The sequence below is a fragment of the Scleropages formosus genome, unplaced genomic scaffold (genome assembly GCF_900964775.1).
Source record: "Scleropages formosus unplaced genomic scaffold, fSclFor1.1, whole genome shotgun sequence".
NCBI classification, from domain to species: Eukaryota; Metazoa; Chordata; class Actinopteri; order Osteoglossiformes; family Osteoglossidae; genus Scleropages; species Scleropages formosus.
In genome coordinates this window covers 742,188-755,710 of record NW_021641040.1, presented here as the reverse complement: position 1 = coordinate 755,710, position 13,523 = coordinate 742,188, and the positions used below count along the sequence as shown (strand labels likewise).

Here is a 13,523-nt window from a genome sequence, read left to right as displayed (position 1 = left end):
CCGCTCTCTGGCAGGTCTGGGGTTCGAGTGTGCTCTTGTCATTCAATGGGTGACTCCTGGGCTGTGGGTTTATGTGCGAGTTCAAATTCAAATGTCTGTGTGGAGTTCATACGTTTCCCCTGTGTTTGAAAGAGAGGGGGCTCGGGGTGCCTTGCGATGGACTGGCGTCCCGTCCTGGGTATGTCCCCTCCCCCTCCAGCCTTGCGCCCTGTGTTGCCGGGTTAGGCTCCGGTTTGCCGTGACCCCTGTTGGGATAAGTGATTTCAGCCTGTGTGTGATCACAATCATCAGACTGGCTTTCACAGCATAAAAGTTAATGGATTTTATGTGTTTTCCAGCTTGTATAGCACACAATTTAGAATGATATATGAGGTGTATAGCAGATCGTGCCTTTGTCAGTTCATCCGCACCTTAGAGGGGCATCCTGACTTCAATGCCCGGTCAAAGGGCTACTTTGCCTCCCTGCTGACGGTGGCGCTTCACAGCAAGTTGGACTACTACACAGACATCATGAGGACACTCCTGTTAGAACTCATGGAACAATATGCCCGGAGCAAGAACCCCAAGCTCATGCTGCACAGGTGAGGTGTATAAGACCAGCGTATCTTTAAGGTGTCTCAGAACGGCCCTTTTTTTTTTTGTAAATAATGTGATCTTCCCCTGCCCACTTTAAAAAAAGTAATTTCTCTGCCCCTTACTTGTAGGTCAGAGACGGTGGTGGAGAAAATGCTGTGCAACTGGATGTCTATCTGTCTCTATCAGTTCTTGAAGGTATCATCTTTTGTGACACAAAATTAATCTCATTTGATTCCACTCTGTGGATTAATCTATTTTCTACTGGTTCAGATCTTTGTTTGACAAAATGAAGGTTTTTGCTTTAGTGACAGGAACGGTTTTTGTTCTGAAAGAAGCTTGATGGTGAATTCTTGTGCGGGCAGGACTCGGCAGGAGAGCCTTTGTACAAGCTGTTCAAAGCCGTCAAACACCAACTGGAGAAAGGCCCAGTGGATGCTGTCATGAAAAAGGCCAAGTACACGCTGAATGACACTGACCTGCTGGGGGACGACGTGGAGTACTGTATGCTGGTGAGTATTATGTAGGCTGAACCCGATCACACGTCGGCGGTCGCTTGGGGTATGAATGCTTCATTTTGAAAGGATTATCTGTGGTGCTAAATGAACTCCAAGAAATGGGAAGAAGACAATACCGGTGGACACTTTCGTGATCAGCAGAATCCTTGTGATCTATGACAGTTTTTGAAGATGCACGTTAAATCTACAGTGTGGGAACTGGATGCATGCACAGAAGGCCAAGTGCTAACCGCCCTTTTCGCCTTAGACTCTGCAGGTCCTCGTTCACGGGGAAGGGCCAGGTGTCACTTTGGTCAAGGTACTCAACTGTGACACCATCTCCCAAGTGAAGGAGAAGATCCTTGAGCAAGTGTACAAAAATGTGCCCTATTCTCAGAGGCCCAAGGTGGAAAGCATCACTCTCGGTAAGGACCAACTGAGCTGGAGCACAGTTGCATAATATAACGGTTCATGACATGAATTGTTTATTACTGAAGTAGGTATGACATTATTTCTGTTTTATAGGCAAGGGTTTCCTTGCTTGGATTGCACCAGTCTGCATATGATTGGGATATAAAATGAATGTTGAAATAATCTTTCTGCTCTGTAGAATCTGCTGGGCAGATTCTGTCGGACCTTGACTTGACATCGCAAAAGGAGGGCAGATGGAAGCGCATGAACACTTTGGCCCACTATGACGTGAGTTACAGCTTAAGAAATGGACGCATCGATTCTAACGGTACAGGTTGAGTCACGGCTTGCCCCTTACGTGGTGACCAAATGTCTGTGTCGTGTCTGCTCCAGACCTGAAATCTGTCAGACTGTATCCAGCTCGGGCTGAACACAGTTCTTGTGTTTCAGGTGCGAGACAACGCCACTCTCGTCCTGTCTAGGGTCCTGCATCCTCTGCAGTCTTATGACCAGCACCAGGACAGTCATGAAGAGAGTGAGTGGTGCTCCTGTACTACTTCTTGCCTTCCGTAGTGTTCCCATGGTCTTGCTGACAACCCTACTCTACCTACTCCTTCAGGAAATGCTCTGCTTGAAGAGGACAAGGTGTTCCACCTGGTGCGGCCAGCAGAGGAGGTGGATGAGGTCAAATCCAAGAGGGGCAACATGAAGGACAAGTCGATGACCAAAGCCATCACAGAGCTTTATTTGATGCGGTTGCTGTCTGTCAAGGTTGGTTTGTTAATAGCCTGCTGCAGTTAGAATGCTAAATACACTGGGCTGGTGAAGCCTACAATACATTAATATGCAGCAATTTGGTTGTGCATTGCTAAGAATCCAATCATACTTCTAGATTCTAGCCCTGAATATGTAAAAGATAGTTCTAATAATTAAATCTGTATTTGGAATGCAAAGTGAAATATTTGGATTAGTATTTGGATATCATATTGTGGCACGCAGCGCCGTGGGCTTGGTTTGGGCGAAGAAGGACGCAGAGGTACCGTTCATCTCGAACATTTTATTGAACACCGGCACCAGGGACCCCGTTTCCTCCAGGACCTGCGCGTCTCGCCAGCCTTCCCACCCTGCTTAGCACCCCCAGGCTCACTCCTCTTTCTCCCCTGGCAGACGCAATCAGCCCCTTATATCCCCCGCACGTCACCAAACGCTAACCCATGACAATAAGCATATTTCCCCCTCAAAACTGTAACGCAGGTCATTACAATATATTTATCAGATTTCATGACAGAAATACAGGATTGCTATGCTTTTGAAAACAGCTCCTCCTCACCTGGACTTGCTTACATATGCGCAAATGTGTTTGTTTCAGGGCACTCTACAACAGTTTGTGGACGACTTCTTCCGCAGTGTCCTCTGTTCATCCGTTGGGCCTCCAGCAGTCAAGTACTTTTTTGACTTCCTGGACGAACAGGCACAGAAGCATGACAACGTGGATGACCAGACCATTGACATCTGGAAGACCAGCAGGTAGAGTGCTCTTGCCGTCTCTGGCAGAGAGAATTCCCGAGAAAGCAGCGCTGGAGCTGTCAGTTTTCAGAGACAAATGCTTCACGGTGAGGGGAGGCGCAAGGGCGTGGGGGTACTGCTTGGGGTTTCTTGCGACAGACTGGGCATCCCGTCTTGGTGTGTCCCCTCCAGCCCTGCGCCCTGTGTTGCCGGATTAGACTCCGGCTCGCCGCAACCCTGCTCGGGACGAGCAGCTTCAGACAGTGCGTGCGCGTGTGCGTGCTTGACACTGTATTTTTCGTTTAAAATTCCTACTGAGAGCTCCGTACACACTGGATAAGTTGATGTGGAATTTATACCGCAGTAAACCATCTGCGTCATATACATTTATCTTTGATTGACAGGTTCTTGGGGGTGCGGTGGTGCAGTGGGTTGGACCGCAGTCCTGCTCTCCGGTGGGTCTGGGGTTCAAGTCCCGCTTGGGGTGCCTTGTGGCGGACTGGCGTCCCGTCCTGGGTGTGTCCCCTTCCCTCTCTGGCCTTACGCCCTGTGGTGCTGGGTAGGCTCCGGTTCCCCGTGACCCCGTAAGGGACAAGCGGTTCTGAAAATGTGTGTGTGTGTGTGTGTGTGTGACAGGTTCTTCTGGCAGCATAGACTAGAAGTGTTGGTATTGTGAGAATGAGTGATGAACAGTGTAATTACAACACTTTTGGCTTACTGATGAATTTGTGTACTATTAAATGCTGAACAGACAGCATAATTATGTCCCCTGCTAATTTATTAAATCCACTTCTTTCTGTTCATTTGTTTGGAACATCTCTCTGGGTATTAAATCAGAGATGAATTCCAAACTTATTTGGCTCAGATGCCTCAACTCTTAAATAAATCTGGGGGAAGAAGTGTCTATTTTCTGCATTTTTAAAATTAATCTGCAACATAATAATGCATTTGTATGATCCCTGTATCGTGTGCCTCGGTACTCAGTTGATAAGGCAAAGTGAATTGCAGCCAGATTCTAACTCTGATTAATTGTGGGAGTATTCATTGGGACATATGAGAGCTGAGAACAGGAATAACATGCAGAAACAGGGTTAAAGATGAGGCCACAGTTATATTTGCATGGAATGAGTGTGAGTGCTAGTGTGTGTTTCTTGAAAAGGCTTGTGTCTCCACAGCTTGCCTTTGAGGTTCTGGGTGAACATCCTGAGGAACCCCCACTTCATCTTCGACATTCACGTGAACGAAGTGGTGGACGCCTCCTTGTTTGTTATTGTCCAGACCTTCATGGATGCCTGCACCAAGAGCGAGCGCAAGTTGAGCAGGGTGAGCCTGGGAGCGCCTTGACATTACGCCATTGTTGATGTTAAGCAAAGGGAAGGATCCATGAGCCAGGACTTCATTTTTTTCTCCAGCCCATGATCCCTCTGTAACCATTTTCCTTTGGCTTTATTCCTTACAGGATTCCCCGAATCACAAATTACTCTATGCAAAGGAAATCTCCACATACAAGAAGATGGTGGAGGAGTAAGTACTGTCAGGGCTACCACTTGGTAATCTCACCATTTCCTACCATCTGCAAAAATCCCTTTGCCTTTAATCAAGATGACCTGTCTCGGCTTGTATTTGTCCATAGTTACTACAAGGGCATCAGGGAGATGGTGCCCGTCAGCAACCAGCATATGAACACCCACTTAGCGAAGGTGTCACGGGTGAGTGAGTCTTCCACTATTGCCCTTGTACTTACATTTACATTTATTCATTTAGCAGACGCTTTTCTCCAAAGTGACATACATCTCAGCAAAAATACAATTTGTGCGTTACATTAAGAGAAGGAGACATGGCTGTAGACATGTAATTAAGTAAACCTAGTTTGTTACTATCCACCTGATGCACCGATGTTCATCGCTCACGTAAGTGCAGAATAGATACTTCTGTGAGGTTGTGATGTTATGTCTTATGTGGACACAGTGAGGAGCCAGAAGATCTTACCTTCAAAGGGGGTGTAGATATGGCTGCTTCGGCTGGTTTTGGTCAGTCCTAGAAGTTCCTTACTTCAAGTTGTTCTTTGTCTCGCAGTCTCACACAGGCAAACTCAGCACCCAAGTGGCTCTGCATCAGCTGTACCAGTATGCAAACAAGTACTATGATGTGGTATGTGACTCACTCTCCCTTTCCTGTCAGACACATATGAACACAAGGATCTGAGATCGAACACGACGCTGTGCATCTTCTCTAACGGAATCTGTTCTTGCCTTCCTTCCAGATCATCACCTCCTTTGACGAGGACCCCGCTGCCCAGAATAAACAGCTTGCTCTGAGACTGCAGCAGATAGTGGCTGTACTGGAGAACAAAGTGACAGACCCCTAACCTCTGTAGGAGGGCGGGGGCCGGTTTTGGTACTGTGGGGCCAGAAATTAAAGCGGAGTTTATTTCATATGGCCTGAGTCCTGAGTGGAATAGCAAAGACGTGGGGAAGGGAAGGAATGGGGCTGTTCCGAGGAAGCTCCCCCCCCCATCTTAAATGTTTGTTGTGTCTGAAACGGTGTCACAATTCCCTAACGGTTCTCAAAGTCGATCCCCCTCCCTGTGCTGGTCCAGATCATACAACACGTGCCAAGGGGCCGAGGGATCTGCAGGAGACACCACACCAGACGTTCTCAATGATGAGACATGTGACCATTGCAGCCCGGCCTTTGAAATAAGCCCTTCCTTAATTGCAGGCTTTATCTGTTCAGCTGTTGTTAGTTGTTGTTGTTCAGTTAAATGTTCAATTTCTTCCAGTATAAAAAAAGTTTAAGAATAGTACAGAATATTAGAATAAGATTAAGAATTAAGTTTATAGTTTTTATTGTGCATTTTTTACCCAGAAAGCCTTATATATTTACATTTTTTGTTTTTGATATGTCATATTTTTGTGCCTGATAAATGTTCTCCAGTTGTTCAATGATGGGAAGGATGGGACCTCTGTTTTGAAGTGAGATATAAAGTTAAGGGTCTGGAATCTGTGTATTGGACCGCCAGTGACCAATGTGTTCATTTCCTTGCCTGTTGGGCCTTCTTGTCCTCATCCCCTGTACAAGGGGGTTGTGCAGAAAACAGCACTGCAGCATGGGAGAGCACATATCGCAGTTAACCATACTGTCATAAGAGGCACCTCTGTCACTCTGCGGACACCCCCATCTCTCATTTTCGGTGGAGTAGATGTATCTATTCATGATTAGATCTCACTTTTTTATTGTTACTTTATCATTATTATCTTTGCGACAGCTGTTGTTGCTCTCGGCTCTTTTTCCAATGTCTACTTCAAAGTTTAAAGGAGTCATACTGACATTCTGAAAAATGTTAGAAGTCTTTCACATTGTCGCCAGCCTGTTTCGGTATGAGCCATATCCTTTCTGATGACGATGACATACTTAGTTCTGTTTTTCTCTGACTAAATGCTTGTAAATTGTTGCATTTCTAATCTTCAGTAAACTGGTACCGTAAAATGTATTATTGCTAACCAATTATTTTACTGAGTCTTGTGAATCAGGTAGCTCTTACCAGGTGATTTGGTGCGGTTCCCTGTCTACCCTTTAGTCTCTCTCGACTGCTGTTGCCCAGGTCTCAGTGCTGGGCCCCTTACTCTTCTCTATCCACATGTTCTCCCTTGACTGTCATCGAGTCTCATTGACTCTCCCATCAGTCCTATGTCGATGATATCCAGCTCTGACTCAGGTATGTTCTTCTTTCAGCTCACTGAAGGCATAACCTAGTCCAGCAGATACATCCTGCACAACTTCAGCTGAATAAACATTTGGCTTACAACACACTCTATGCAGCTTCTTCCTGGTCCAGGCCATTGTAATATCCTACCTACACTACTGCATATCCCTTGTGTCTGCTCTTCTGGCCTCTACCAGCGAGTCTCTCCAGCTGATCAAGAACCCCTGCATGAATTGTATTTGACTTGCCAAGGTATTCCCATGAATCGTTCTTTGTCGTTCTCTGTTGGCTTCCTGTAGCTGCTGGGTTCAAGTTTAAATCTCTGGTGCTTGCCTACAAGACCATCAGTGGATTTGCTCCCAGATACCTCAAGAACATGATCACTTTCAATAGCACAGCCAGATTCTTATGCTTCTCCAACTCTAGCCACTTCATAGTCCTGCCAGGAAAAGTCCAAAATCAGAAGTCTAAAGGTTCTTTGTCTGTGTATCAATATGGTGGAATTAACTTTTTTTCTCTCCCTCAAGATCTAGGGAGTCACTCCACAAAATCCATCTCTTCCAGATCCATTTCTCTACTAATTTTATTTGCTCCAGAAATGTGGACATTTTTAAAAAAATGTACTCCCCAAATTCTTTACACAACTCTTTGTGTAATGTATGCTTGCAAAAATGGTATTGGACTAAATGGCTATGAGTTTTACCTCACTTTGTTTTTTTGGCTGTGGAGAATAACTTTCTCTGTAGATCTGTTTGATCGTACCGTTTAAGAAACAGGAAGGTGCAGGGTTTTTGGTGGCTTATCTGCCATCCCTGCAGGGTGATGCAGAGATTTTGTTTCAAATTGTTTTATACCAGATAGTCCAGAATAGGCTTTTCCTTGAAGACGTCGGCAGCCCCTGGGGAGGGCGAGAGACCATCACTGGCAGTGAGGATGATGGCTGGAAGGATACAGGCTTTGAAGAATACGAGCGCATTTCTTTTGTTCGTGAGATCGTCTTCAGACTCTGGGACTTCCAGCAGAGGACATTGTCTGCAACCAGAGAACCAGGTCATTGTCCTTTTTCGATGTCACGCTGGCGACCGATGAATGTTATCAGAGGGTGTTGGAGACTATAGGGTGAGTGCAATGCATTCCAAGCTGCTCCCCTACTCCATGGAGCCACTCTGAAGGACAGATAGAAGAGTTGTGACAGTCCATTTGTGTCGGCAGACGTCGTGGCAGCTTTCCTGGGGGATTTTGCCGACGTCTTCCCCGGACATGAGGAAGACCGGGACCTTCTGGGGATCTGGACTGGACGGAGACGCTTTTTAGTCCGCCTGCGATCCGACCCTACGGACTGCAAATGAGGTACACCAGGAAATCCAGTATCGGAGTCGGAGAAACAGGCAGTAGGTCAGAACACTAGTACGCGGGTCAGGTTTCAGGACGGGAGCGGTCTCAGGAAACGGGCGAAGGGAAGGGGAGCTAGGAGTGAGGAGCAGGGTACAAAGGCAGCAGGTAGGCTGACTCACAGCGAGTGAGCAGTCGGCGAACAAGGTTCCGCGACACTCATCGTTCGCTTCTGCCTTTTAACCTGTCAAGCCCCAGGTGTATCCGGTTATGCCGATGACGTGGGCGTGGCACCTTTGTCACAGATAGCTTTGTATCAGAATTATATGCAGTTTTGCTGAATTAAACAAACTTGTCATTTAAATGTGTCATGTTGAATTATGCTCCTCCGTGAACCGCCACCTTACCGTGGTGGAGGGGTTTGAGTGCCTGAATGAGTCCAGGAGCTATCTTGTCTGGGGCTATATGCCCCTGGTAGGGTCTCCCATGGCAGACAGGTCCTGGATGACAGACGAGACAAAGCGCGGTTCAAAAACCCCTTATGAAGAAAAAATCAAGGCTTTCGTTTACCCCGCCCGGTATGGGGTCACCAGGGCCCCACCCTGGAGCCAGGCCTGGGGGGGGGGCTCGCATGCGAGCGCCTGGTGGCCAGGTCTATGCCCACGGGGCCTGGCCGGGCTCAGCCCGAAGCCATGACGTGGAGCCGCTCTTCGGTGGGCTCACCACCTGCCGGAGAAACCGTAAGGGGCCGGTGCATTGTGATTTGGGCGGTGGTCGGGGCCGAGTGCCCTGCTGACCCAACCTCGGGCGCCAACTCTGGTTTTTGGGACTTGGAATGTCACCTCACTGGCGGGGAAGGAGCCTGAGCTGGTGCGGGAAGTTGAGAGATACCGTCTAGATATAGTCGGGCTCACTTCCACTCACAGCTTGGGTTCTGGAACCACTCTTCTCGATCGAGGGTGGACTCTCCACTATTCTGGCGTTGCCCAAGGTGAGAGGCGGCGGGCTGGTGTGGGCTTATTAATAGCCCCCCAGTTCAGCCGCCATGTGTTGGAGTCTACCCCGGTGAATGAGAGGGTTGTCTCCCTATGCCTTCGGGTCAGGGAACGGTCTCTTACTGTCGTTTGTGCTTATGCGCCTAGCAGCAGTGTAGAGTACCCGGCCTTTTTAGAGTCCCTGGGGGGCGTGCTGGAAAGCGCTCCCACTGGGGACTCTGTCGTTCTACTGGGGGACTTCAACGCCCACGTGGGCAGCGACAGTGATACCTGGAGGGGCGTGATTGGGAGGAACGGCCTCCCTGATCTGAACCCGAGCGGTGAGTTGTTATTGGATTTCTGCGCTAGTCGCGGTTTATCCATAACAAACACCATGTTCATGCATAAGGGTGTCCATCAGTGCACTTGGCACCAGGACACCCTAGGTCGGAGGTCGATGATCGACTTTGTAGTCGTTTCTTCTGACCTTCGGCCATATGTCTTGGACACTCGGGTGAAGAGAGGGGCTGAGCTGATCACCACCTGGTGGTGAGTTGGATTCGATGGCGGGGGAAAAAACTGGACAGACCTGGCAGGCCCAAACGCATAGTGAGGGTCTGTTGGGAACGTTTGGCGGAGGCCCCTGTCAGAGAGGTCTTCAACTCCCACCTCCGACAGAGCTTCAACCAGGTCCCGAGGGAGGTGGGGGACATCGAGTCTGAATGGACTATGTTCCGCGCCTCCATTGCTCGGGGCAGGCGGTTCGGAGCTGCGGCCATAAGGTCTCCGGTGCCTGTCGCGGTGGCAATCCCCGAACACGGTGGTGGACACCGGAAGTAAGGGATGCCGTCAAGCTGAAGAAGGAGTTCTATCGGGCCTGGTTGGCTCATGGGACTCCTGAAGCAGCTGACAGGTACTGACGGGCCAAACGGAGCATGGCTCTGGCAGTCGCCGCGGCAAAAACTCGGGCTTGGGAGGAGTTCGGTGAGGCCATGGAGGAAGACTTTCAGGTCGGCCTCAAAGAGATTCTGGCAAACCGTCCGGCGACTCAGAGGGGGGAAGCGGTGTTCCACGAACACTGTTTACAGTGGAAGTGGTGCGCTGCTGACCTCAGCTGAGGATGTTCTCGGGCGGTGGAAGGAGTACTTTGAGGATCTCCTCAATCCCTCCGACACGCCTTCCGTAGAGGAAGCTGAGGCTGGGGACTTGGAGGGGGACTCGTCCATTACCCTGGCTGAAGTTGCTGAGGTAGTCAAAAAACTCCTCGGTGGCAAGGCTCCGGGGGTGGATGAGATCCGCCCCGAGTTTCTCAAGTCTCTGGATGTTGTGGGGCTGTCTTGGCTGACACGTCTCTGCAGCATCGCGTGGAGTTCGGGAACGGTGCCTCTGGACTGGCAGACTGGGGTGGTGGTCCCTCTTTTTAAGAAGGGGGACCGGAGATTGTGTTCCAACTACAGGGGGATCACACTCCTTAGCCTCCCTGGGAAAGTCTGTGCCAGGGTACTGGAAAGGAGAATCCGACCGATAGTCGAACCTCGGATTCTGGAGGAGCAATGCGGTTTTCGCCCTGGCCGTGGAACACTGGACCAGCTCTATACCCTCACTAGGGTGCTGGAGGGTTCGTGGGAGTTTGCCCAACCAGTCCATATGTGTTTTGTGGACCTGGAGAAGGTATTCGACCGTGTCCCTCGTGGCATCCTGTGGGGGGTACTTCGGGATTATGGGGTTCGGGGCTCGTTGCTACGGGCTGTTCGTTCCCTGTATGACCGGAGCAGGAGCTTGGTTCGCATTGCCGGCAGTAAGTCAGACCTGTTCCCGGTGCATGTTGGACTCCGCCAGGGCTGCCCTTTGTCACCGATTCTGTTCATTATCTTTACGGACAGAATTTCTAGGCGCAGCCAGGGAACGGAGGGTGTCTGTTTTGGTGGCCGCGAGATCTCGTCTCTGCTTTTTGCGGACGATGTGGTCCTGTTGGCTTCATCAAGTCAAGACTTGCAGCGTGCACTGGGGAGGTTTGCAGCCGAGTGCGAAGCGGCGGGGATGAGAATCAGCACCTCCAAATCCGAGGCCATGGTTCTCAGTCGGAAAAAGGTGGATTGCCCCCTCCGGGTTAGGGGGGAGTTGCTCCCTCAAGTGGAGGAGTTTAAGTATCTCGGGGTCTTGTTCACGAGTGAGGGAAAAATGGAGCGGCAGGTTGACAGACGGATCGGTGCGGTGTCCGCAGTAATGCGGTCATTGTACCGGTCTGTTGTGGTGAAGAGGGAGCTGAGTCGTAAGGCGAAGCTCTCAATTTACCGGTCGATCTACGTTCCTACCCTCACCTATGGTCATGAACTCTGGATCATGACCGAAAGAATGAGATCGCGGATACAAGCGGCAGAAATGAGTTTCCTCCGCAGAGTGGCTGGGCGCACCCTTAGGGATAGGGTGAGGAGCTCAGTCACCCGGGAGGAACTCGGAGTAGAGCCGCTGCTCCTCCGCATCGAGAGGAGCCAGTTGAGGTGGCTCGGGCATCTGTTCCGGATGCCTCCTGGACGCCTCCCTGGGGAGGTGTTCCGGGCTTGTCCCACTGGGAGGAGGCCTCGGGGCAGACCCAGGACACTTTGGAGAGACTATGTCTCCCGGCTGGCCTGGGAACGCCTTGGGGTTCCCCCAGAGGAACTGGAGGAGGTGTGCGGGGAGAGGGAAGTCTGGAGGACTCTGCTCGGACTGCTGCCCCCGCGACCCGGTCCCGGATAAAAGCGGAGGAAGATGGATGGATGTTGAATTATGCAGAAAAACAAACATAAAAGACATGGAAGTCCACTAATTCTTCATTATCTGTAATTTTCATAAGGGGTGGTGCATTATTACAGCTGCTTTCCTGAAAGGTGATGGAAAACCCAGTGACTGATCTGCCCTTTCAAGTATTTTTTCGTTCGGCAGTGTTGTGTAGTTTTTAAATATTCTGTAAGAGTTACTTAATATAAGTTGACATGTGGCCTCATTGAAAAGACTTAATACCGTAAACATAAGGCATATGGTTATTTATTGTTGCTGGTATGAACCCAGTATGAACTAAGCAAGTATATCTATCCTCGGAAGAAAGTGTTGATGACCTGTGAGTTTGGTTCCCTCATTTCCATTTCTGTCCTTCTTGTAGACACATCCGGATCCACGCAGGAGAGAGCCCCATCAAGCGCAGCGAATGTGGCAAGAGTGTCACAGTGAAGTCCACCTTGGACCACCACGTCAAGACTCATTTAGGGCTGCATGTCTAGCTTCTCTCTTATTTTGTCTGATAGGCCTGTGTCTGTCTCCTTCACTTCTTCCTCTTCACTGCATGCTACATGCAAAGATGAAACTGTAGGTTCATGAGCCCTATGTTCTTAACTTGAGAAACACACTGTGCATGCTGCTAGATTAGTCAGATCTGAGATCAGAATTGGATTTGGTCCATGCTCCTTCTAAATTTTAATTCTATAGTACATTAAGGAAGCCTGCTCCTATTATCGCACTGAATTCCTTTAAGTGAATGCCTTTAACAGTTTGTAACCATTTTATGAGGCGCTGCAGTTATCCTATTTTTTTCTTCAAATGTGTTCACAGACTGAAAAAAATCATGAAATGAAGCTGTCCTTAACTGCCACTCTATTAGACAGATACATAGATAGATAGATAGGTTGGAAATTCTTGTGCCAGAGATTGCTCAAACAGATTAACCACAACAATTAAATATAAAAGTAAAAAAAAAAAAAGTAAGAAAGCAAAGTGGAAGGTAGAAAGTGACACAACACATGGTATTAAACCTTATATTACATTATTATATTAAAATTTTAAATAATTTAAAACAATTGCACATGATATTAAATGGTTATATTGCTAGTAATGTTGAAAGAAGTAATGATATTGCACATAATAATTATACAACTATACTCGATGTCTCGATGTTACCACTTTACTCCCTACAGAAGGGGGAAGAGTTATACAAATTGATGGCCACTGGTATAAAAGACCTCTTATGGCGTTCTGTGGTACACCTCGGTGGTCTTAATCTATGGCTGAAGCTGCTCCGCTGTGCTTCCAATGTGGCATGCAGGGGATGAGAAGCATTATCCATAATACTGAGTAGTTTCCTCAGCATCCTCCTCTCTAACACCTCCACCAAAGACTCCAGTTCCACCCCCAGGACAGAGCCAGCTATCCTGATGAGCTTATTGAGTCTATTGGCATCGGCTGCCTTCATCCTGCTGCCCCAGCACACTACAGCGTAGAAGATAACACTGGCCACCGCTGAGTGATAGAACATTTGCAGCATGGTTCTGCAGACATTGAAAGATCGAAGTCTCCTGAGAAAATACAAGCGGCTTAAACCTCTCTTGTACAAAACCTCAGCGTTTTTAGTCCAGTCCGTCTTAATCAGAATCAGAATCAGAACGAGCTTTATTGCCAAGTATGTTCACACATACAAGGAATTTGTCTTGGTGACAGGAACTACCACAGCACGGACAGAATGACAGTGACAAGACAGGTGAGAAGATAGAG

At 48.6% G+C, this 13,523-nt stretch overlaps 1 protein-coding gene and 1 long non-coding RNA gene across 2 annotated transcripts; both read left to right on the top strand.

The window, feature by feature from the left end:
- The first annotated feature begins 223 nt into the window (after positions 1-223).
- LOC114909705 (plexin-B2-like) lies at positions 224-6,344 on the top strand. The gene is made up of 13 exons (XM_029249527.1): positions 224-581; positions 705-771; positions 939-1,085; positions 1,339-1,495; positions 1,681-1,769; positions 1,932-2,016; positions 2,101-2,252; positions 2,851-3,008; positions 4,163-4,310; positions 4,447-4,511; positions 4,621-4,696; positions 5,064-5,138; positions 5,251-6,344. The coding sequence occupies exons 1-13, from the start codon at positions 361-363 to the stop codon at positions 5,353-5,355; spliced, it is 1,545 nt and encodes a 514-aa protein (XP_029105360.1). The 5' UTR covers positions 224-360; the 3' UTR covers positions 5,356-6,344.
- Positions 6,345-7,051: 707 nt separating this feature from the next.
- On the top strand, positions 7,052-12,610 carry LOC114909704 (uncharacterized). Its single transcript, XR_003797368.1, has 3 exons — positions 7,052-7,812; positions 7,906-8,043; positions 12,142-12,610. It is a non-coding gene; the product is annotated as an uncharacterized LOC114909704 (long non-coding RNA).
- The last annotated feature ends 913 nt before the right edge of the window (positions 12,611-13,523 follow it).